The 23025-nt window shown below is 40.2% G+C and overlaps 2 protein-coding genes and 1 long non-coding RNA gene across 4 annotated transcripts; 2 read left to right on the top strand and 1 right to left on the bottom strand.

Moving 5' to 3' along the window:
* Nucleotides 1-643: 643 nt before the first annotated feature.
* Nucleotides 644-13749, bottom strand: LOC138969220 (RNA-binding protein 41-like). 2 transcript variants are annotated; one of them, XM_070341966.1, is made up of 6 exons: nucleotides 13564-13747; nucleotides 4912-5067; nucleotides 4249-4456; nucleotides 3171-3929; nucleotides 1980-2130; nucleotides 644-1387 (listed from the first exon to the last, which is right to left on the bottom strand). In XM_070341966.1, the coding sequence occupies exons 1-6, from the start codon at nucleotides 13623-13625 to the stop codon at nucleotides 1290-1292; spliced, it is 1434 nt and encodes a 477-aa protein (XP_070198067.1). In that variant the 5' UTR covers nucleotides 13626-13747; the 3' UTR covers nucleotides 644-1289. The 2 variants fall into 2 exon arrangements, with proteins under 2 accessions (XP_070198067.1, XP_070198068.1); XM_070341967.1 differs by lacking the exon at nucleotides 644-1387 and adding an exon at nucleotides 2821-2915 and having other exon boundaries at nucleotides 1986-2130; nucleotides 13564-13749.
* On the top strand, nucleotides 5538-8977 carry LOC138969221 (uncharacterized). Its single transcript, XR_011456398.1, has 3 exons — nucleotides 5538-5695; nucleotides 7636-7772; nucleotides 8776-8977. It is a non-coding gene; the product is annotated as an uncharacterized lncRNA (long non-coding RNA).
* A 185-nt stretch (nucleotides 13750-13934) lies between the features above and the next one.
* On the top strand, nucleotides 13935-22625 carry LOC138969222 (uncharacterized). The gene is made up of 4 exons (XM_070341968.1): nucleotides 13935-14001; nucleotides 17750-17916; nucleotides 18651-18833; nucleotides 20411-22625. Exons 2-4 carry the CDS (start codon nucleotides 17757-17759, stop codon nucleotides 21397-21399), a joined length of 1332 nt encoding a protein of 443 aa, XP_070198069.1. The 5' UTR covers nucleotides 13935-14001; nucleotides 17750-17756; the 3' UTR covers nucleotides 21400-22625.
* The last annotated feature ends 400 nt before the right edge of the window (nucleotides 22626-23025 follow it).

Raw genomic sequence — 23025 nt, forward strand, 5'->3', positions numbered from 1 at the left:
AGAGAGAGACTAAGAAAGAGAGAGAGAGACTAAGAAAGAGAGAGAGAGAGAGAGACTAAGAAAGAGAGAGAGAGACTAAGAATGAGAGAGAGAGACTAAGAAAGAGAGAGAGAGACTAAGAAAGAGAGAGAGACTAAAAAAGAGAGAGAGAGAGACTAAGAAAGAGAGAGAGAGAGACTAAGAAAGAGAGAGAGAGAGAGACTAAGAAAGAGAGAGAGAGACTAAGAAAGAGAGAGAGAGAGACTAAGAAAGAGAGACAGAGAGACTAAGAGAGAGAGACAGAGAGAGAGACAGAGAAAGAGAGAGAGAGAGACAGACAGAGAGAGAGTGAAAGAGAGAGAGAATGAGAGAGAGAGAGAGAGAGAGAGAGACAGAGACAGATAGACAGACAGTCAGATAGACGGATAGACAGATAGACAGACAGACAGACAGAGCAACTGACAACAGACATAGACAGAGAGATACGGACAGACAGACAGAGAGACAGACAGTCTCTTGGAGACAAACAGGCAGACAGACACTGTTCCGCCGCTTTGGTAATTATGGGTGTAGCAGAACCCGCGCCGTCGGCAGAGGGATAGTTACAATCACTACTACTCTTTAAAAGTATGGGTTTGTGTGAACCCAGGAAGCACGGCAAAGGTTTTAAAGAAAGTAAAACACCACCAGCCAGCCAAAGGGAGTAACCGAGGTTGTATAAAGACAAACGAGACTTTTGATCTATGGGCTGAGCGGGGTTGTAACGCGTGCGGAAACTGTAACACCACAAAACTTTAGGGAAGGATACCATGCCGTCACCGACTGTTCCATGAAACAGATGCAACTTTGCAATTTTAAGCTGAGATTGCTGCTTGCATTATGCAATCCCCTCTCATGTCTCAACACTTTCTGGTTCAGCTTCCAGCATAATGTTGGCTCTCCGATACTGAAGCTCTTATTCAAGTATGCAGCCTACAGGCCTGTGTGTTTTTTTTATATGAGAGAGAGAGAGAAAGGACAGACAGACAGATCGACAGACAAAGCATCCAACTATCAAAACAATCAAACAAGATGTAACCCGTTGAGGACAGTTGTTGAAACGACACAGTTCTCATCTCTCAGGGCTTTCTGATTATGTATTTTGGTACACAATAACAAATATAAAACCAACTTCATGACAAAGCATACTGAAATGTTTCAAGTATTTAATCAAACACACACACACACACACACACACACACACACACACATATTCACAGACACACACACACACACACATACACACACACACGCACGCACGCACGCACTGATCATGAAGCGGTCCTCTTGCCGTACTGCACAATGACAGGTTTGCCGTGCAGCATAAAGCCGTTGACCAACTGCAGGGCCTGTGACGCAACATCAGCGGCTGAAACACACACCATGTGCACAGAAACAGTTGAAATACATGTATCACTGAACAGCAAGGACACAGAAAATATGGAAGCATCTTTTATCTCAAGGGTTGTGACTTGCTAGCTTGTCAAAGTTAAGATTTGTTATTTTTTGTGTACAGTGAACAACTGTTAATATGCATTTGAGTATTCTCTGCTTTGATGCTCTGCTGACTGGTTCAGCAGTCCACTGAATATAAACATTCATGCATGTGAGGTTTGAAACCTCTGACTCAAATTCTCCTGCAACAACCAACTCCATGAGATCATCTGCATTACTTTAGACCTTTAACTTCAAGCATGTTGATCAAATCGTAGGAATGAATCACATGCACCAGAGAATGAATTAGTGACACTTGCCAAATAAACAATTTTGAAAACTGATATGTCTACTGATGTGTGCACATGTGTGAATTTCATTACAAATCTGCTTGTGTTATTACGCTGCTGAGTAATTCATCTGTGGACGTCTTCAGTATTGGAAAACCTGAGATAGTAACAATTTACACATACATGTACACATTTACTGTGGGGTTCCAGTAATGTGGATCTTTATGTTTGACTCACAAGAGAATGTAACAAAGGCCTGGCCTCTCATGCGCCCTGTCATCAGTTTGTAGATGACCTCTGACCCTGTAGCCTTGTTCTGGAATCGTCCAAAGAGGGCCACTAGGTCGCGTTCGCAGACCCTTGGAGACAAGTTCTTTACGTACAGTACCTGTTGGCACAAGATAAGATGACATTGACAGAGTCACTGTTGTAAACACAAGAAATGAAATGTGACCCTCCACCACGGAATGAGTCGCATGTCACCTCGCGCGGTTCTGCGCTAGGCTTAATATAAGTCCGGGGGGTGTCTAGTAACAGTGTGAGGATCACCTTAGTCACAGGCTTATAACTCGAACAGTTTTCGCTCTTTTCTAACACGGTTTACACCACTGGATAGAGCATAAAAAAAAATCGTCATAAAAATGTAAAAACATGAAAATCCTGCAAAGGTGACATGCGACTCATTTCGTGGTGGAGGGTCACAAATATACTTGTCACAAGTACTGAAAACAGAACAGAAGATCATACATGTACAGCCAGGGGAATACCTCTCAATTAAGACAACCTACATTGTAAGACCTCGGAGTTCTTGAAGAAAAGAAAATGGGGGTCCTTTACGTCCTCACAGGAAATTTTCCTTTTAGGGACATGAGTTGGTGATACGCTAAAAGCTGGTAAAAGTGAGAAAGGAGGGGAGGATGACGGGGTGGTTCGGAGTGGTGATGATAAAAGTTTGTTAAGAGGAGTAAATTCTTCTTCTAGATAGTGTGATTTAATATATTTGGGTTTGGCACCCATTGTCTCCAAAAGCATTGGGAATAGGATGTTAAAAGTAAACGTTTATTTTCCAAAAAGATACTTTATAAAGGTGATAGCCTTGTTCTGGAATCGTCCAAAGAGGGCTACTAGGTCGCGTTCGCAGACCCTTGGAGACAAGTTCTTTACGTACAGTACCTGTTGACACAAGAAAAAATCGGAGTTCTTAGATTGTTGGCAGTCTTAAAAAGGAAGGTTTCATTGTTTGGTTGATAATACTCTTTAACGTAATTCTATCTGATAGTTATTCTTACATGTTGAAACTTTTTAATTTATTAAACATGTACATCATGTATTTTGTAGTGCATTACTCCTAAAGACTCACCATAACTCAAACTTGTTTAACAACACAAAAAATAACAGGGACAGAGTAAGTGAGTTTGTTTCACTTACACTACTAAGTTCTCCAGCCTCGTAGTTTGTAAATTTTGGCAGCTGTTTAATGTCTTCCACACTTAACCGATTCTGTTCAATGAACTCCGCAGGCAAAAATTCGACTGGGCATGTTAGAACCCTCCTGGCCGTCTTGGAAACAGAGTCTGATTTTTTTTCAGCTTCCGCTAGGGCAACATTCTCCCTGCCACATTTAGCGCAGATTGCATCACTGTTGGTTTGAGTTTCATCACCGGCATCATTGTGATTTGACGTTGAACAGGCTTCACATTCTTTCTCTGTGGACAGTTCAGGCTGTTTCAGTGCCATCATTTCCTCAAAGGTCAGACAACCTGCCACACCCCCGTCTTCATCATCCTTGTCATCATCATTTTCATCAACGTCTTTAGTAGAGTCATTATTATTGGTCCCCTTTCTCCGATTTCTTCGCTTCCTCCTCCTCTTCTCTCTTAATTTCTCCCTGGCCTTGTGCTCAATTTCGGCCATCATTTGGGGCAGCTGATTAATTGGGTCGTTTGGGTCACCAGAGACAGCGCTCTTCTTCTTGGTCAGCAGGCTGGTGAGGGCGTTGCTGTCACGTTCGGTGCCCCAGAACATGGATTTCTCAATATCCAGTTCCTGTCGGCTGACCTCCTTCTTGCCCCTGAAGGAGTCTGGGGCATCGAGAACCGCCTCCTTCTCCTTCATCTTGGTTGCTATGGCGTCCAGCTGATCACGCTGTATGTCTGGGTTGGCTCCCAGGGTTGACTTGTGTGCGACCTGGTGATGGAAAGAGGAAGGCAGAAAACATCAGAGCTTTCAAGAGAGAGTTTAATATAGATAGTTGCTGCTCAACTTCACTGTGTCTTAAGATCAGATGAAGACAAACACAGCACGCAGGCACGCACCCCTACACACAGAGTAGTTTTACAACTCGTGCCACTGGTAACGTAAAGTAAATTAGGTAATATGCATCATACAAAATCTTTTTTTTGTTGAAATTTTAGAGTGCAGTGCACAAATAGCCAGATATAATGAAACCTTCCCCCTGTTTCCCTGTTTTTGCAGTGTGTGCTAGGCTTTTGCCAGACATACTTACAGACTTATCAAGCCCTTTCTCCATGCCTTCTTTGCCCAGCTGCAGGCGTATCTCATCATCATTCAGCCCGTACTGTCTCAGCGTCTCCACCCGCTGGTCTCCCTTGGCAACATCCTTGTACTCCTTCAGTCCCATCATGCCCCTGATCTCCTGGGTAACAGGCTTATACCTGCCTGCTTCTGCGAAATGTCTTTGCTGAGACAAGACTCTGAAAAAAAGAACAAAGTTATGGACAAAGTTAAACTGCATGCACTTTGCACCAAATGTATGAAACAAAAAACAGACCACAATCAGGAATGTGCACTCATATATAGTTACTGCATAATAATGTATTTTTTCTAAGATGTTTCGTCTTCAATCAAAGTTTTTGTCAATTAAAAAATGACCTTCAGGAATAACACTGAAATAGTCATGGCTGTCTCTCCAAGGACAGATTGTGTGTGAAGTAGAGAGTATTAGTGTATTTTTGTGATTAAAAAGTTCACGTATGCATATCAATAGAATCCTGAGGTGGTGTGCACAAGCATGTGCCCATCTGGGTGGTAACCAAGCGATGGATCGGATTGGTTAAAATAAAGATTTGTTTGAGATATTAACAAATCCAACCCATAACTTGGTTCTGACCCTCTTGGGCACTTTCTCGCGCACACCACCCCAGCTCACTCTTTCATAGTGACGTCCGTCTTGAGCTGCTTCTGGGCCATGGCCTTGAGTTGCTTCTCCCCCTGTGTCTCCATGTCCTCTACCACCAGTGCTGATGAAACAGACCCACCCGGCATACATAGCACATCTCCAGTCTGTACACGCTTGGGGTTGCCACTGTGCAGACACATCAAAACACAGCAGTGTCAATACACCATCAGTTTAGCGATATCATCACATATATGTCCCTTCCTGTGAGGATGTAAAGCACCCCCCATCCTTGTTCGCACCAACAACTACAAAAAGCATCTTCCAATTTCAATATACATTTGAATACTTTCTGTATTTTAGGATTTTTGGTTTTGTTCACTATTTTATTTTGTGTAACTTTCTTTCCATTAAATATTCTCAAAAACACTAGATAATTAATCAATTCAGCTGCAACTAATGAAAATGTTTGGTAATTTGACGGTGTAAGGGAGACAACCACGAGCAAAGGCCTCCACGCGGCTACGAAACAAATACATTTTTATTTTTTAAACCACGCACACAAACACAAAAGATCGATTTAGAAACGTTGAAATAAACATGTTTATTTCGACCATAAATGCTGTAAACATACCTATCTTGGGTTAGCATTCTTGTCGGATTTTCTACGAAACTACGGCTTTAACGGGAAACGTGTGCCAGCTCTGTTCGTGAAGGTGCCCTCTTCGACTCGCTTTTCTTTTCGCTACACGGCCGGTAACTACACACACGACCACTGCATAAACATGTCTTCGTTTTGGAGACAAGTCGGTTTGAAGTAAGTTATTATCATTCAGTTTCTAAGCTGTGTTCACGTATTAGAATTTTAGCAGTTTGTCCGATACGAGTTGTGACTCGTGGGCTTTATGACCGCAAAACACTTCGTGTACCACTATGAGTATGACTTGGTTGAGAAGGAGAGACAACTGCACACAGTGACACACAACAGTTATCATTGATTCATGCGTCCGATTTCTCTGCTAAAGCAATTGATCATCTTACGCAGTAAACCAAAAGTTCGTTGTTGCACAATCGCAATCCACACACGTAAACCAACTGGAATGAATCATAAGGAAAGACTAGAAAAGGCGATTTTCAACAAATTTCAGACTTCTGCCTTTCTTGCATGAACTGGAACAGAAGGGGTCTAGGTCTAAATCATACAAAGTCAAACAAACTCAAAGTGGGTGCGTTTGTTTGATGGCTTGGTGCACTTCTTAGAAGACGATAGATTACACACAACCTCCTGTCCTGTTTTGATTTCCGTGAACTGCCTAATTCGGTTTCACTTTTGTAAGATTTGAGGTGATCGAAAGAACGCACTACTTGACTCATATATATATATATATATATAATATCCCACAAACTGCAGAACAATGTTTAGAAGTAAACAGCTGACAGCAAGTACCGCTGTGTAATTGGTCAAGTGATCATATTCATATTATTGTCATGTACCGTATTACATATTACAGTCAATTTAGTGACGATGCTGCAGAATGTTTTGTCATGACGTCAATGTTCATGTTATTTCGGTTCATTTGCATAAACTAGTAGTATAAATTTAAACTTAAAATTGATTGTGTACATCAGATCATTTAAAAATTGTCAAAAATATTCAATTTTTTCATTATATTTAGTCAAGTTTTGACTAAATATTTTAACATCGAGGGGGAATCGAAACGAGGGTCGTGGTGTATGTGCGTGTGTGTGTGTGTCTGTGTGTCTGTGTGTCTGTGTGTGTGTGTGTGTAGAGCGATTCAGACTAAACTACTGGGCCGATCTTTATGAAATTTGACATGAGAGTTCCTGGGTATGAAATCCCCGAACGTTTTTTTCATTTTTTTGATAAATGTCTTTGATGACGTCATATCCGGCTTTTCGTGAAAGTTGAGGCGGCACTGTCACGCCCTCATTTTTCAACCAAATTGGTTGAAATTTTGGTCAAGTAATCTTCGACGAAGCCCGGGGTTCGGTATTGCATTTCAGCTTGGTGGCTTAAAAATTAATTAATGACTTTGGTCATTAAAAATCTGAAAATTGTAAAAAAAAATAAAAATTTATAAAACGATCCAAATTTACGTTTATCTTATTCTCCATCATTTGCTGATTCCAAAAACATATAAATATGTTATATTCGGATTAAAAACAAGCTCTGAAAATTAAATATATAAAAATTATTATCAAATTTTTTTTTTCGAAATCAATTTAAAAACACTTTCATCTTATTCCTTGTCGGTTCCTGATTCCAAAAATATATGGATATGATATGTTTGGATTAAAAACACGCTCAGAAAGTTAAAACAAAGAGAGGTACAGAAAAGCGTGCTATCCTTCTTAGCGCAACTACTACCCCGCTCTTCTTGTCAATTTCACTGCCTTTGCCATGAGCGGTGGACTGACGATGCTACGAGTCAGTTTCATTCTGTGAGTTCGACAGCTACTTGACTAAATATTGTATTTTCGCCTTACGCGACTTGTTTCTAATGCTAGAGCAAAGTGCCATACAAATTACAACTTACAAGACAATATTGAATAAACCCTTACATCCCCCCCACCCACCATTAGCGGGGTGTGTGATGTGGTGGGGGAAAATTAACAGAAAATGCAACTGGGGCTTTTCGGTCATCTATACACATAAGCCCATGAACATGAACGAAGAAGAAGAGCTAAGCCTGACATAAATAAGTACATGTATAATATGTGGATCTGTGTTGACAGCTACATCAACTACTCCGAGATCTGCGCCAAAGTTGTGCGACGATGCCTCAAGCCAGAGCTGCGAGTTGCGGCAGCTGCCAGAGAGGAGACCATCCTGAAGACCACAACGTATGAACATGGCAAAATTGTTAAGCAGAGTAAGTTCATTCTCATGTGTGTGTGTGATGAGAGAGAGACTGATAGCCTAATCTTTATCTTGTAAGATTTAAAGCTGAGAGACAAATTTGCTCGATCATGGATGTGTTGATGAAAGACAGTGAATGCTGAGTTTATAGATTCTGTAATAACATACATGTATAAACTATAAAAAGAATCATATTTGTAGTTCCTGAACTCTCTTTTAACCTTCACAGTGCTTCCTGTGTCTATGCTGACTAAGAGCATCACAAAAGTCTATGTCTAGATCTTTGAAACTATTGAGAGTTTTTGATTGATGTAATCCTCAAACACCATTAGAACCTTCCCATCAACCTTTTTTTGAAGGATGATCTTTATAAACAAATGACGTAATTTGAACTACACAGTTGGAAGTCGTGGACGACCCATATGAAAGTAGAGAAGGAATTTTGTTGTGTTTATCTTGATTTGGATGGCGAGGGTCGTGTACAATCATTAATACTGTGCAAAGAGAAGGGAGACATTTTAACCCTATTCAGATGTCATGGGTCGTGTACGGCCAATACTTTTTATGTCGAATCTTTCTTTAGAAAGTATGGGTTGTGCACGACCCACATTATCCGGACTGTGTTAATTTTAGTAAATCTTAATTCTAGATGAACTATGCCAGCTAATAAAATATTAACCTTTTTTTTTTAATGATACTATACATTATGTCTAAAATTCAACTGTCAGTGAGTCACAGTTGTGGTATTTTGTGGACTATTCACCATTTAAAGTTGGGACATGCTTGATGTCAGGATTGATTCAAGTATGAAGGGAGTCACTGTGTAAGGTATACTCCCTGTCACTGCCAGCAGCTAGGGATTCTGTTTCAGAGTTGAACACCAAAAGAGATTTCTCATTAGTTGTCCATGCTACACATAGGTGTTTTAGAGTTAATAAGAATAAGACAGTCCTGTGCACACACAAAAATAAAATCACATTTTTTGCTGACCCATGTGCATCATTCTTTTTCTACAGCTGAACAAGGCCAAAGGCTGAATCAATGATGACACGCATTTTGACCTGCTGTGACTGTGAGATGTAGTCTGACTGGAGCCACTCTTCATCAACAACCCAGGAGTTGTCCAACAGAGGAGTTGTACCATGGATAACTGATTTGACCCATCTGTTAGTGTGTGTATGTTACATAGTTCTTCAAAATAAACCCCAAAAAGTACCATTCTAATATGAGGTGTTATATAATTGTGCGTGTAAGTGGAAGAATGTGAGTATGTATGTGTATTCTGGCTTATGATTGTGTATGTCTTTTTCTGCTAAAATTACAATTTGGAAACATACAATACATATTTGTGCTACTGAAACATTTTTAACATTTATTATCACATGGCTACTAGTTCTTTATAAAGACATTTCTTATGCATCATGTCTGTGGCATCAAAGTGTTATTATTGCTGACAATAAGAGAGAAAGGGCTCGAAGTAACTAAATGAAAAAGTCAACATCTGTAGGTGTGACAAAAATGCATGCACTAACAATAGCACTTAAACGCACTGGTACTGCATCTCAACCGGAAATAAAAGTAATCATACTGATACAAATCACCATACACTATCCTTTACCTACACCAGTGGTTTTAAATTTTGGTGCCTTATAGTTACTGGCTTTTATTGTGCTCTCAGAGATTCCAATGAAGTGACCATCTTCAAAACACAGCATTGCTTACAACCCTATGCTCTATGACCTCTACATGGGGTGTGTCAGTGATAATATTTTGTGACGTTACCCGAAAAAAGCTTAGAAGCCACCAACAATATTTGCGCAGCGAGTCTGCTAAATACAGGCCTGTTTACACTCCCCCCCGATCGGCTCGCAGGAATGCAGGTAGTTGCTTCTCAGTAATTTGAGGCATGTGTCGGTAATCAAACGTATCTGACTGTAAACCGAATGTTTGAAAGCTCTGAAGTCTCATACACAACCAGACCAACACTGATGTACCATTCACACAACTTCACCTCAAAAGACAAATAATGCAATCAATCCTGGTTGCCCTTCATCAAAACAAATTCGATCACACCTCTTGGATGGTCGGTCTCCTTCAAAAAGTGTACCTGTTCAGAAATTGTTCTCTTTTTAAATTTAGTCAACTTTTGTGTTATTTTCTAAAAACACCTTTTTAATCACTGAAATTAGCTGAAGAAATGTTGTCTTTGATTTAAAACTAATTTCATCAACAGAAAACAAAATCACCATGTTAAAAAAAAAACTGACAAAATAACACTGGAAACAACACACAGTGACCTCCCTTGTTTTGCAACGTCTTTGCCTGGATCTTTTGAATTTATCCTTGCAACGTCTTTGCTTGGGTCTTTTGAATCCATCATTTCAGGAAATAAATTGTCAAGAATTTGGTGATTCATAACTTTTATTGAAATAAGAAACATATCCAGTAAGGTTGTTTCAATTACTTACTTTCAAAAGGGCTCACTCAGGTTAAAAAGAAGAAAGCTACACATTACAGAGGAACTCGCACAGATCTATTTTTCATTTCATAACTTTATTGTCACATCGCTGGGAAATTTGGGTCGCTTCCTCCCAATGGAAAGCTAGCAGCAATAGTGTCGTGCTACTCAGGTGTGTGGGGGCTCTGTAACCAACTTGCCGGTTCCCGAGCCACTCCGTAAATATATTGCCTTATCTCCACTTTCAGTTCAACTTGCATCTCCAATAAAGATATATACCTTTCCACCTCTGCTTACTGTACTGTGAGAGCATTTTTCCTTGAATAAATTTTGCACAATGACACAAATGTTGTTAAACCATTCGCAGGCTTTTTAGTTTCATATGACAGTTAACACATATGATCATATCCACCGTGACTTGGCTGGCTTCTTTCTTCAAAGACTGCTTGGCAAACATTGGTGTTTTTTCTGCAGATGATATGACTCCAGGACCAAAATAATGATTCATCATGAAACTTTGCGGTGTGCAAGAATGTGGCTTTAATGCAGGCCATCGTCATACATGTATACTTCTTCTTCTGTCTGTCATATGAGCGTTGATGCGTTGAGCTGTCGTTATGCGCCATACATGGCCCAGCTCATCCGGCTTCAGCGTGTTTTTATATCGGAGTGGTCCTTCTCCTAGACTGGTGGCTTTACAGGGCTGTCGAGTCCAGTCTACCCGGCTATTTGGCCATAGCTGGCTGGTTTGTTTATCTGAGGTGACCTTCCCCAGGGCTAGAACTTAAGATGCGGCTCTTGATCGCATGATGCTCCCGTCATTGGAGACCTGGGGTATTTCTTGAGTGTAACAGTGCCGCCTGTTACCCCGCCCCATCCTGTTGGAAGCACCGCCAGTTGGTCCCCGACTGCTTATTCGTCCTGGCAAGCCTGGCTTATTTCGCAGCTAACCTCCATATCTGAAGGCCATCACACTATCCGCCACCTGTGAACGCGCCTGGTTGGGGGTGGTCGCTCCTACTGTCCCAGGATACATGTATACAACCCAACACACAGGATCACGCGGTATATTCGGCTATACCGAGAGCGCACCTCCGGACCGCGTCAGTAAAGCGTTCCCGCCAACATCACGGTTAGTGACCTCCATTCAAAGCAAACTGTGTCTCTTTAAAACTACCTTCAGCCTTTATTTATGGTTGTGTGGATGCATAAGGTATACATGTATCTGGTACATGTGTGGTTTTGAGCAAGAAATATACACGTAAACGGACATACAAACCAGTTTGCTGTAGATCCGCACATATTTTAACATGTTCGTCCACTTCCATCTCATCCAACACGACTCCTTGTCGATAAATGGACTGTTATGCCTAACTATTATTTTCATTGATGTGTCCCGCGCAGATGTGAAATTTCACCATTTAACCCTTAGGCTGGTTGTCGGACATATGTCGCGCTACTTTATGTATACTGTCACCTGGTTGTCACGACATATGCCGCACTACTGGCTCAGTCTGTTTGGTCGGTTCCGATTACCTCCCATGGATGCAAAAAACCTATAATTATGACCGTTTATTTTTTATTTTTCTCTCTGTTAATTCACCAGTGGCTATGTAACGTGTTACAGAATTGCACCAGTGTAAAGGTTAAATTGTCTTGATTTTGCTAAAATTCAAAAAGAAATGAAGCGGTCACAACTGTGTAGTATCGCATGGATAGCATACATGTTCGTATAGAGGCTGGTGCTTTTTGACTCACATGCGAAGCAAAAGTGAGTCTATGTACTCACCCGAGTCGTCCTTCCGTCCGTCCGGCCGGACGTCCGGCAAACTTTAACGTTGAATATTTCTTGGACACTATTCAGTCTATCAGTACCAAATTTGGCAAGATGGTGTATGATGACAAGGCCCCAAAAAACATACATAGCATCTTGACCTTGCTTCAAGGTCGCAGGGCCATAAATGTTGTCTAAAAAATAGCTATTTTTCCCATTTTCTCTGAAGTTTTTGAGATTGAATACCTCACCTATATATGATATATAGGGCAAAGTAAGCCCCATCTTTTGATACCAGTTTGGTTTACCTTGCTTCAAGGTCAAGGTCACAGGAGCTCTTCAAAGTTGGATTGTATACATATTTTGAAGTGAACTTGACCCTGAACTATGGAAGATAACTGTTTCAAACTTAAAAATTATGTGGGGCACATGTTATGCTTTCATCATGAGACACATTTGGTCACATATGATCAAGGTCAAGGTCACTTTGACCCTTATGAAATGTGACCAAAATAAGGTAGTGAACCACTAAAAGTGACCATATCTCATGATAGAAAGAGCCAATAAGCACCATTGTACTTCCTATGTCTTGAATTAACAGCTTTGTGTTGCATGACCTTGGATGACCTTGACTCAAGGTCACATGTATTTTGGTAGGAAAAATGTGTAAAGCAGAAGGTCAAGCATGTGAGTCGTATGGGCTTTGCCCTTCTTGTTAATCCCAGCAAAGCTGGAGGTATCCCACAAACGCTATACTGTAAATTGTAATCGACTTGAGAAATGTTCATGCCGATAATACATGATAAAGAAGGATTCTTTGTGCACTAACTCAGGCTACGGTTGGGGGTGGAAGTTCACCAAAAATTGGGAACATACTAACTAAAATACGGTGGGTGCCGACCAATTCTTCAATTTTTGATCCACCGCCACCCAGGGCAGATTTGTGGGTGTGGAATTTCTCAGACGACGACATAATGCTCGCACTATTAGACGACGTCAAAATGTTTTGACGTCAATGCATCGTGACGTCATCCCCTCTCTGGGGCTCGTGGCGTGTGTTTTTTGTTGTGTAAGTGTGTGTGTGTGCGTGTATATGTGCGTGCTGGTGTGTGTGTATGTGAGGGTGTGTGGGTGTCTGTCTGACTATAAGCGTGTGTGTATGTGCTTTATGTGCATGGATGATATGTGTGAGAAAGTGTTTGTGTGTAAGTGGTTTTGCATGTGTGTGTGTAGATGTCAGTGTGTGTGCATGCGTGTGTTATTTTGTGTATGTGAGTGTGTGTGTGTTAGAGAGAGAGAGATGTGTCCTTCGCTATGCACTGTGCAGTGCCCTTGGTGTTGCACTTCTACTTAATTTTATATTATTTAGTTTACCTTAAAACACACACACACACAGAAAACCCCCACTCAAAACAAGCCTGTAAAATAATTTCAGCCTCCACTACCACAGTCCACTCGTGAACCTGTATGCGCCTCTGTGTGTGTGTGTGTAGTGAGAGAGAGACGAAGACAGTGCCGACAGTGAGAGCTAGACGAAGAGAGTTTTTAACGTAACGGTGACCAAATTCTTACCATGGGATTCCAGTATCACGATAGCTGTCTACACGTTCGAATAATCTTTTCTTTTGGGACATCGTGCCTATGGAATGTTTTGCCTACGTCGGTTCAAAACTCGTCCGGGCTGGATCTTTTCGGTGCGGCTCACTGGAACCAAAACAAAATTCCATTATCCGCGAGAGTTATCTCCCGTGTTGGAAATTTTAAAGTTATGGAACTGATAGAAAAGATTATGTTTAAGATAAACGATACGGAACATGTAACAGATACAATATTTTGTGTGTTAATTACCAACAACAAAAAATAAGAGATAAATGTCATTTTTGCCATTTTTTTAACTTCGTTCTGCAGTTGTAAAAGATTTAAATTTTAGATTGATTTTTCCGGTCCTATTATTGGTCTACCCAGAGCTTGAATGGCAACATAGCTGACTGCGGGGGTGCTCGTACATAGGTAATTTGTTTACCCCTGAGTTGTATATATATATAATGTCCACGAAAGGTTATGTCGGAGCTTGGCTATAGCATATGTTTGCTGTCTTTTTTCCTTTTAGTGCTCATTCTTTTTTCAAAGCAGGAGGCTGAAAGTAGAACACTAATACGTATGTTGAGAAAGCTAGCACTAAGCAGTAGCACACTGACTGTGTGTGTGCATGTGTGTGTGTTTGTGTGTCTGTCTGTCTGGGATGTGTAAGTGCCTGTATGTATTAATGATATGTGTGTGTGTGAATAAAGCCAGTTCCACATAAAATATTATGTGTCTACTGAAGTGCTAGATGAAAAAAACGACTGACCGACAATTAAGCTGTGATGTTTCCATAACGGATCCAATGGACAAGAATTACAATTCTTTGTGGATTTGTACCTAAGTGAATTTATGGTGTCAGTCTAACGAATATTACCAAAACACTTTTCTGAACGGCTCAGACAATTAGCTTTTAAAAGTTAGCATAACAACGATTTGAGAGGACCAGGGATCACCTGTCTTGCATGGGACCCTCTAAAGTTCTTCTGAGGGGGTTCAAGAACCCTCTATACTTTAAGATCAGAGATCCCAGGACCCTTTAGGTGGAGTGTCTGTGGGGAGCCCGTATCAGTCACTTCTTTGTGTGTGTTGACTTAATATCAAAGACGTATTTGCAGTGTTGTTGCCAGCCTAAGAAGACAATAGGTAATTTGGACCTCCCTAAAAAAAACCAATAGGTCCAAATGTCCTGGCTTTAAAAAAACAATAGGTCCAAATTACCATGCCGTAGTATTATATTGATGAACTTTCCGCTGTTTGCGCCGTTTTCGGTAAATAGGTACACCGGCTGGATCGGGTATTTCCGTAAACGCAACCTCAAGTGTCAATGACGGCAAACACGGACTCGGCACCGATTGCATTTTCACTCGTAGCGAACATGAGCATTTCGATAGGGGTTTGTTTTCCGACTTTGCAACTCCCATTCCATTCATTGCAGACCTTGTCCGCCTTGTACGAATATGTATCGGTCCGTTGACCACCAAAACGTAAAAACTATCGGTCCATCGACCGGACAAGGCTAGGTCCAATGCGTCAAATCAGAAAGGAATGCGTCAGAGACCGAAGACTGAGACCTGGCAACAACACTGTATTTGTATTGAGATAATATCAAAGACATATTTGTGTTGACTTAATATCAAAGACGTATTTGTGTTGGCTTAATATCAAAGACGTACGTATTTGTGTTGACTTAATATGTTTGTGTTGACTTAATATCAGACGTATTTGTGTTGACTTAATATCAAAGACGTACGTATTTGTGTTGACTTAATATCATTATCAAAGACATGTTTGTGTTGACTTGATATCAAAAACATGTTTGTGTTGACTTAATATCAAAGACTTGTTTGTGTTGACTTAATTTCAAAGACATGTTAGTGTTGACTTAATATCAAAGACTTGTTTGTGTTCATTTAATATCAAAGATTTGTTTCTGTTGACTTACAAAGACTTGATTGTGTTGACTTGATATCAAAGACTTGTTTGTGTTGACTTAAGGCCAAAAAAAAAAAATTGTCTGTTTAGGGTAACATGACCAAAAAAAGTAGGGTCGGTAGGTAGGTAATTTATTTATTTATTTATTTATTTATTTTTTTTGTGTACATGCTATGTTGGCTGAACATTCACTTCTTATATTTGATGAATACATGTTTCAAAACTAACGTATAAATAAAACAGAGAGAAAGGGAGAGAAAGAAACGCCAAATGTCTCTTTTTAGCATTTTTACCTCATTTTTTTTCTTCTTTTTTTTTTTTCTTTTTTTTTTTTTTTGAAATCAAAAAAAAGTTTTTGGGTCGGCGCCAAATCGATAGGGTCGGTCGGGTTACCCTAAACAGACAATTTTTCTTTTTTTGGCCTAATATCAAGTCTGACTTAAAATCAAAGACATGTTTGTGTTGACTTAATATCAAAGACTTGTTCGTGTTGACTTAATATCAAAGATAAATAGATCCCTGCGCCTTGAGTCCGAGTCTGGAGATACGCACGCGATATAAGACTTCATATATAAGTCTGACTTAATATCAAAGACATGTTTGTGTTGACTTAATATAAAGTCTGACTTAATATCAAAGACATGTTTGTGTTGACTTAATAATATCAAAGACTTGTTTGTGTTGACGTAATATCAAAGACGTATTTGTGTTGACTTAATGTCAAAGACATGTTTGTGTTGACTTAATATCAAAGACATGTTTGTGTTGACTTAATATCAAAGACTTGTTTGTGTTGACTTAATATCAAAGACGTATTTGTGTTGACTTAAATAAAATGTCAAAGACTTGTTTGTGTTGACTTAATATCAAAGACATGTTTGTGTTGACTTAATATCAAAGACATGTTTGTGTTGACTTAATATCAAAGACTTGAATTGTGTTGACGCAATATCAAAGACTTGTTTGTGTTGACTTGTTGGGAAAAGGGAACAGCTAGTCAGAGTTGTTGTTGTGGCTGACTGACTGACTTTTGGGGTTTAAAATCCTCTCAGATCAGTTGGCCTATATTGGGACAGGTATTGCTCATTCTGATAATCATCGGTGCACGCTATCGCTCATGTCTCTCTGACAGGATGGATAATTGCTACGCGGAGTACAGAGAAAGAAGAAAGTGGTTAAAAGCCGAAATCTATCAAAACAAGAATACAGAGTTATCTCCAATATGTTTTTCGCTAATGTTTCTGATAATAGACGAAAGACGAACGTGATTGTAGAAAGGCCGACTTCGACAGTGATCTCCATTCTGTTCTTCACAGTTATGATAAAGACATCGTTCTAAGGTCAAAACAAGTCGAAATTTTGAGACTGCTGTGGGAAGGAGACCGTGATATTGTTGCATCACTCCCAATTAACTGATTATGGAAAAAGTTTCGTCCGCTCCGTAGCCATTTTGTTATGATCACGTGACTAAGTTGATTATCACGTGACACTTTTGCCAAATTTGAGTTTTTTGCACAGTAAATACATCCGCGAAAGATAGCTCGCTTAAAACTGTCTTACATAACAATTTTTTTGTAATTTAAAAATAACACAACACCATGAAAAATCATTATCAAGGATCGCGAATCTGCTTATATCAATAACACATTACGAAAAGCTCTAAATATGTACAAAAATCGATTTTCTCTCCAGAGATGGAAAACAAAGGCATCCTGTCAGGGATAAATGAGACCCGAAGTGAAGTAACTCATTTTACCTGAGTTCAGGATGAGGTATTGCTGATATGCTGAAGATATGGTGTGATATTTCATTCTTTCTTTCTTTCTTTATTTGGTGTTTAACGTCGTTTTCAACCACGAAGGTTATATCGCGACGATGTGATATTTCAACACACCAGCATCAGGCTTGTCTCCTCAAAGTATCGAGACATGATCTTGGTAATGATTGAGAGACAAGAATGATGCGTGTCTCTTCACGTTTTCCAAGCCCTGAGACTTTTGCTGTGAGCTTGGGATCTTTTTCATGCGCATGTTTGCTCACAGGGCTGTTAAATCTGTACAAAGTTGACTCCAAAAAATAAATCTAGCTCTCACTGAACCTGGGATTCGAACCCACAGCAATAGCGAATAACTGGTTATAAAGCCAGTGTGTACGCCACCGACTGAGCTATATGTCCCATCCAGCCAGTTGATGCTGTTGTTGTGCCAGGGAACCAAAGTTTTTGTATTTGTTGCATATGTAGCATCACCATGGGTGGAGTCCAGGGGACGCTGAAATTAGCAATGGCATCCGAGAGAGGGGAGGAGAGGTGTGTCCCCCGAAAACCATATCGACCTTTCCCTGAACACGTACACCCCCCTGGTGATGGGGGTCTCATTCTGCAACTAAAAGCACTACCTTCAGCGTTGGGTGAGATTCTGTGCCTAGTTAGTGGTGTTTTTTTTAGATCCATGTATGAACTATGCTTGATGCACTTATAGACTGTCCTTAGGTTCGGTGCCTTGTACTGCGACTGGATAATCTTGAAACCCTTCTAGTTTGAAACCTGAATTTAGATGGCATTGTTTGTTTTGTATCAAAGAGAAAAAGAAAATGACCTTAATTCAGTATTTTGTTAAAGGTTGCATGAAATGGGAATTAAAAGGAGACATTTTTGTTTTGTTTTGTACATTGATTGATGCAGAAATGATTGCACTGCCTTATTTATTTATTTATTGATATATTCATTTATTGATTGTTTGATTTACTTATTGATCTATTCATGTAATTTTGTTTGTTTGTTTTTGTGTGTGTGTGTGTGTTTTCTGATGTTATTATAAGTATTACAAATGTTTGTGTACTGTTTTATTTGTTGATGATATGTCTGCCAATATGTGACCCTCCACCACGAAATGAGTCGCATGTCACCTCGCGCGGTTCTGCGCTAGGCTTAATATAAGTCCGGGGGGACTGTGGTAAAAGTGTGAGGGTCACCTTAGTCACAGGCTTATAACTCGAAAAGTTTTCGCTCTTTTCTAAAACAGTTTTTACCACTGGATAGAGCATAAAACACTCTTTAGGAAAATTTAAAAATATGAAAATCATGCAAACATGACATGCGACTCATTCTGTGGTGGAGGGTCACATATTAACATTTTGTGCAGCCCGCAAAGAGATTCCAGAAAACTCATTCTGGTGGATGGATGCCCAGTTCCTACCATACAATGACGCTGAGCTAGCCGTCACATCCACTGCATACTCTCCGCATCTTCAAAATGCTTGGGCAGCAGTGAAAGGGGTCCCAAGGGGCAGAATTCTCCTGTTTGACACCAGTTATGTCCCTGTCAGTAAGTATAGACATCGCCTTTTCACGAGGAGACATTAATGCTTCCTGCTCGTAGAAAGTGCTTACTAAAAGTGACACGTTGAAAGCTGTTTGATATTGACAGCACAGGCATGGGAATTGTCCGCGAAATATGGATTTCTGCAAAAAGGAAATTACGTTCCAGCGAAAATAAAAAATTGTCCGCAGCAAAAAAAAGGTAAATTAAATCATATGTATACTATTGTCTCTCTATCCATTATTTGCTTACACGATAACAATCAAAATATTGGTATAAAATGCTAAATTTTGACCCCCTGTTCTCCCCACTGGGGCTCTGCCCCTGTACCCCGCCGGGGCCCAGGCAGCCCCTGGACCCCGGCCTATTTTCAGAGTTTTTCTATTTTGGAATTCCCATGCCTGCAGCAGTAAACTGAAACTAGTGCCTGTGCAAACATGATGCACAAACACCACAGTGAAGTAGAGAAGCAAACATTTCTGTGGGAAAATCAGAAGGAAGAAATATTGGATGAGGGAGAATCAAAGAAGAATGAATGGACACCCTGAAAATGAGACTATTTGTGAAGTTTTTAAAAAAAGCGAGAAAAAAACAACCACACAAACAAAGGAAAATCTAAAACAAACAAGTCGCGTAAGGCAAAAATACAACATTTAGTCAAGTAGCTGTCGAACTCACAGAATGAAACTGAACGCAATGCCATTTTTCAGCAAGACCGTATACTCGTAGCATCGTCAGTCCACCGCTCATGGCAAAGGCAGTGAAATTGACAAGAAGAGCGGGGTAGTAGTTGCGCTAAGAAGGATAGCACGCTTTTCTGTACCTCTCTTTGTTTTAACTTTCTGAGCGTGTTTTTAATCCAAACATATCATATCTATATGTTTTTGGAATCAGGAACCGACAAGGAATAAGATGAAAGTGTTTTTAAATTGATTTGGACAATTTAATTTTGATAATAATTTTTATATATTTAATTTTCAGAGCTTGTTTTTAATCCAAATATAACATATTTATATGTTTTTGGAATCGGAAAATGATGGAGAATAAGATGAACGTAAATTTGGATCGTTTTATAAATTTTTATTTATTTTTTACAATTTTCAGATTTTTAATGACCAAAGTCATTAATTAATTTTTAAGCCACCAAGCTGAAATGCAATACCGAAGTCCGGGCTTCGTCGAAGATTACTTGACCAAAATTTCAACCAATTTGGTTGAAAAATGAGGGCGTGACAGTGCCGCCTCAACTTTCACGAAAAGCCGGATATGACGTCATCAAAGACATTTATCAAAAAAATGAAAAAAACGTTCGGGGATTTCATACCCAGGAACTCTCATGTCAAATTTCATAAAGATCGGTCCAGTAGTTTAGTCTGAATCGCTATACACACACACACAGACAGACACACACACACACACGCACGCACATACACCACGACCCTCGTCTCGATTCCCCCCTCTACGTTAAAACATTTAGTCAAAACTTGACTAAATGTAAAAAGAGCACCAAAAAAAAAAAAGGTACTAGAAAATATTGGTAGAATAAACATAAACCGCATCTATTTCTTGATTGCATGTTTCAGGAGGCATTAATCTCAGCGGCACAGAAAGCAGCATGTACCCTAAAGTACATCCGCACCCTCTAGGAGAAGCAGTGGGGTACACAGGCACCGGTGAGGTGAGAGTGGACAGCCTGATGCATGAGAAGCTGTTCAGCCAACCGCGAGACTTGTACGACAGGGTGCAGCGTTTCTGTGCCATTTCCGGCAACGGGACTCACATTGCAGTGCTGAGTCAAACACTTGGCTTTATCTACCTGGAGATCTTTCTGATGAACTCGGGTTTCAACTACCAGCGGCCCATGCTCTGCCACAAACTGAGCCCCGGGTTCCTGGCGAGTCGAAATCACAATGACCATGTGGAGTGCAAGTGGTCCCCCGACAGTTCCCACCTGGCTATTAGCTCTTCCCACGGAAAACTGTTCCTTGTGAACAAAGCCACTACCACCAATGTGTGTGACGTCTTTCCTGACTTTTTGGGTGGACAGCTGAGCACAGCGGGGTCATATGACTTTGACCCCAGAGTTCGTTTTTCTGTTATGGCTGTGGGGTCCTCGGAAGGCATGCTGACTATAGTTCAGATTGATGCTGTTGAGAAGGGAAAAGCCGTCCTGGAAGAGATTGACACAGACAGTGTCATTGACTGTGTTTGCTACAACCATGATGGTATCCGCCTTGCAGTGTCGTTTCGTACTTTTGAAGTTAAGATCTACGAGACAGAGGGTCTCTCAGAACTTCAACATATTGACATGTCTGAGCTGTGTTCTCATCAAGTGTCTCTCTTCCAAGGACAGCAGTTTCCAACCGTCAACCGACTCAATTTCAGTTATGATGGCCGGTTCCTGGCAACCAGCTCTTGTGATGGGTTTGTTAGAGTTTGGTCGACCCCTCGTATGCTAACGCTTCAGGAATGGTGCAGGAAAGCGGTCCTGCAACACATCCCTATTATCAAGGTTAGGAAGTGCGATTTGCCACGAAAAATCAAAAGCTTTTTACTGTCTGAGTTCTTCTAAAGCTGCAAGCAATACTGCCTGCAAACACTGAGTTCAATCTTTTGGAAAGGGCATTATCAAGGTTAGGAAGTGCGATTTGCCACGAAAAATCAAAAGTTTTTTACTGTCCAAGTTCTTCTAAAGCTGCAAGCAATACTGCCTGCAAACACTCATGAGTACAATCTTTTGGAAAGGGCATTATGTATAATGTAGCAGAGGGCCACCAAAGTTTTCTGTGGTACGGTAAAATGAAGGCTCATGTTTTGAGCTTCCAAAGACTTCTATTGTTGTTCTCAAACTGTATGACCTATGTTCAATCAATTAATCAATCAATCAATCAATCAATGAGTCTTATATCGCGCATATTCCGTGGGTACAGTTCTAGGCGCTCTGCAGTGATGCCGTGTGAGATGAAATTTTATACGGCCAGTAGATTGCAGCCATTTCGGCGCATATTTACCTTTCACGGCCTATTATTCCAAGTCACACGGGTATAGGTAGACAATTATTAACTGTGCCTAAGCAATTTTGCCAGGAAAGACCCTTTTGTCAATCGTGGGATCTTTAACGTGCACACCCAATGTAGTGTACACGGGGGGAGGTTCGGACACCGAAGAGAGTCTGCACACAAAGTTGACTCTGTGAAATAAATTTCCGCCGAACCTGGGATCGAACTCACGCTGACAGCGGCCAACTGAATACAAATCCAGCGCGCTACCAACTGAGCTATATCCCCGCTTGTTACAAAGGTTATGATTAAGGCTCTCCTGATCTGATTTTCGCAAAATAATGAATTTTACATTTATTCTGGCAAAGATGATCTGGTTTTCAGTATCTGTTCATAATTGATGACTCTTAGTTCAAGAAAAAATTATTAATACTGTACACCTATAAAAATGTAGCATAAACGAATAATTTTATTTGTATCTATAATTGGCCTTGTGTGCGATAACATTCATACACCTGTATAATGTAAGTAGGATGAGAACAAAAATTTGACTAAAAAACGAATAACAACATTAATAAACAATGAAAATCACAGTCGTCACTGCAATGCAAAGGTTAGCATATTTGTCAACTGAAACTGATGATGGAAAGAATACCTCATCAAAAAGCTTTGGTGGATTAATCTGTTTTTGTCATGACAATAATTTTATGTATGGACTCTTTCTGTGCGCGTGCCTGTGTGTGTATGGGTGTGTGAGTACATGTACCAGCAGTTGCTGAATACTCATAATGTATTTGAATTTTTTTTTCTGCATGAGAAATCTCATGTTTATATACACCACACACACAAATTTGTAAAAAATGTGATGAATCAGAAGTGTGTGTATCATTATGTGTGTTTCTGTATGCCATGATCTCATTCCTTCAGTGTGTATTACAATATTCACATATTAATCTTGAATGTGTACTCTGTGCTTTCAAATGTTTACATTGGAGACACATATTTATCTTGATTTGTGTTGGGTTTTTTTGCTTGAAGGAATGATATCCCTTAAAGATGGTTGTGGTCGTATTTTTATGTCTGTTTGTGATATCACGGTGTGGGAGACGTTCCATGCGTAAAAAAGCTCTGAGGCGGTTTTAGTGATCCAGCTCTGAGGGGCCACTTTTTCGTAGTCTGGTCAGATCGATCTCACTATA

The sequence above is a fragment of the Littorina saxatilis genome, linkage group LG6 (genome assembly GCF_037325665.1).
Source record: "Littorina saxatilis isolate snail1 linkage group LG6, US_GU_Lsax_2.0, whole genome shotgun sequence".
NCBI lineage: Eukaryota > Metazoa > Mollusca > Gastropoda > Littorinimorpha > Littorinidae > Littorina > Littorina saxatilis.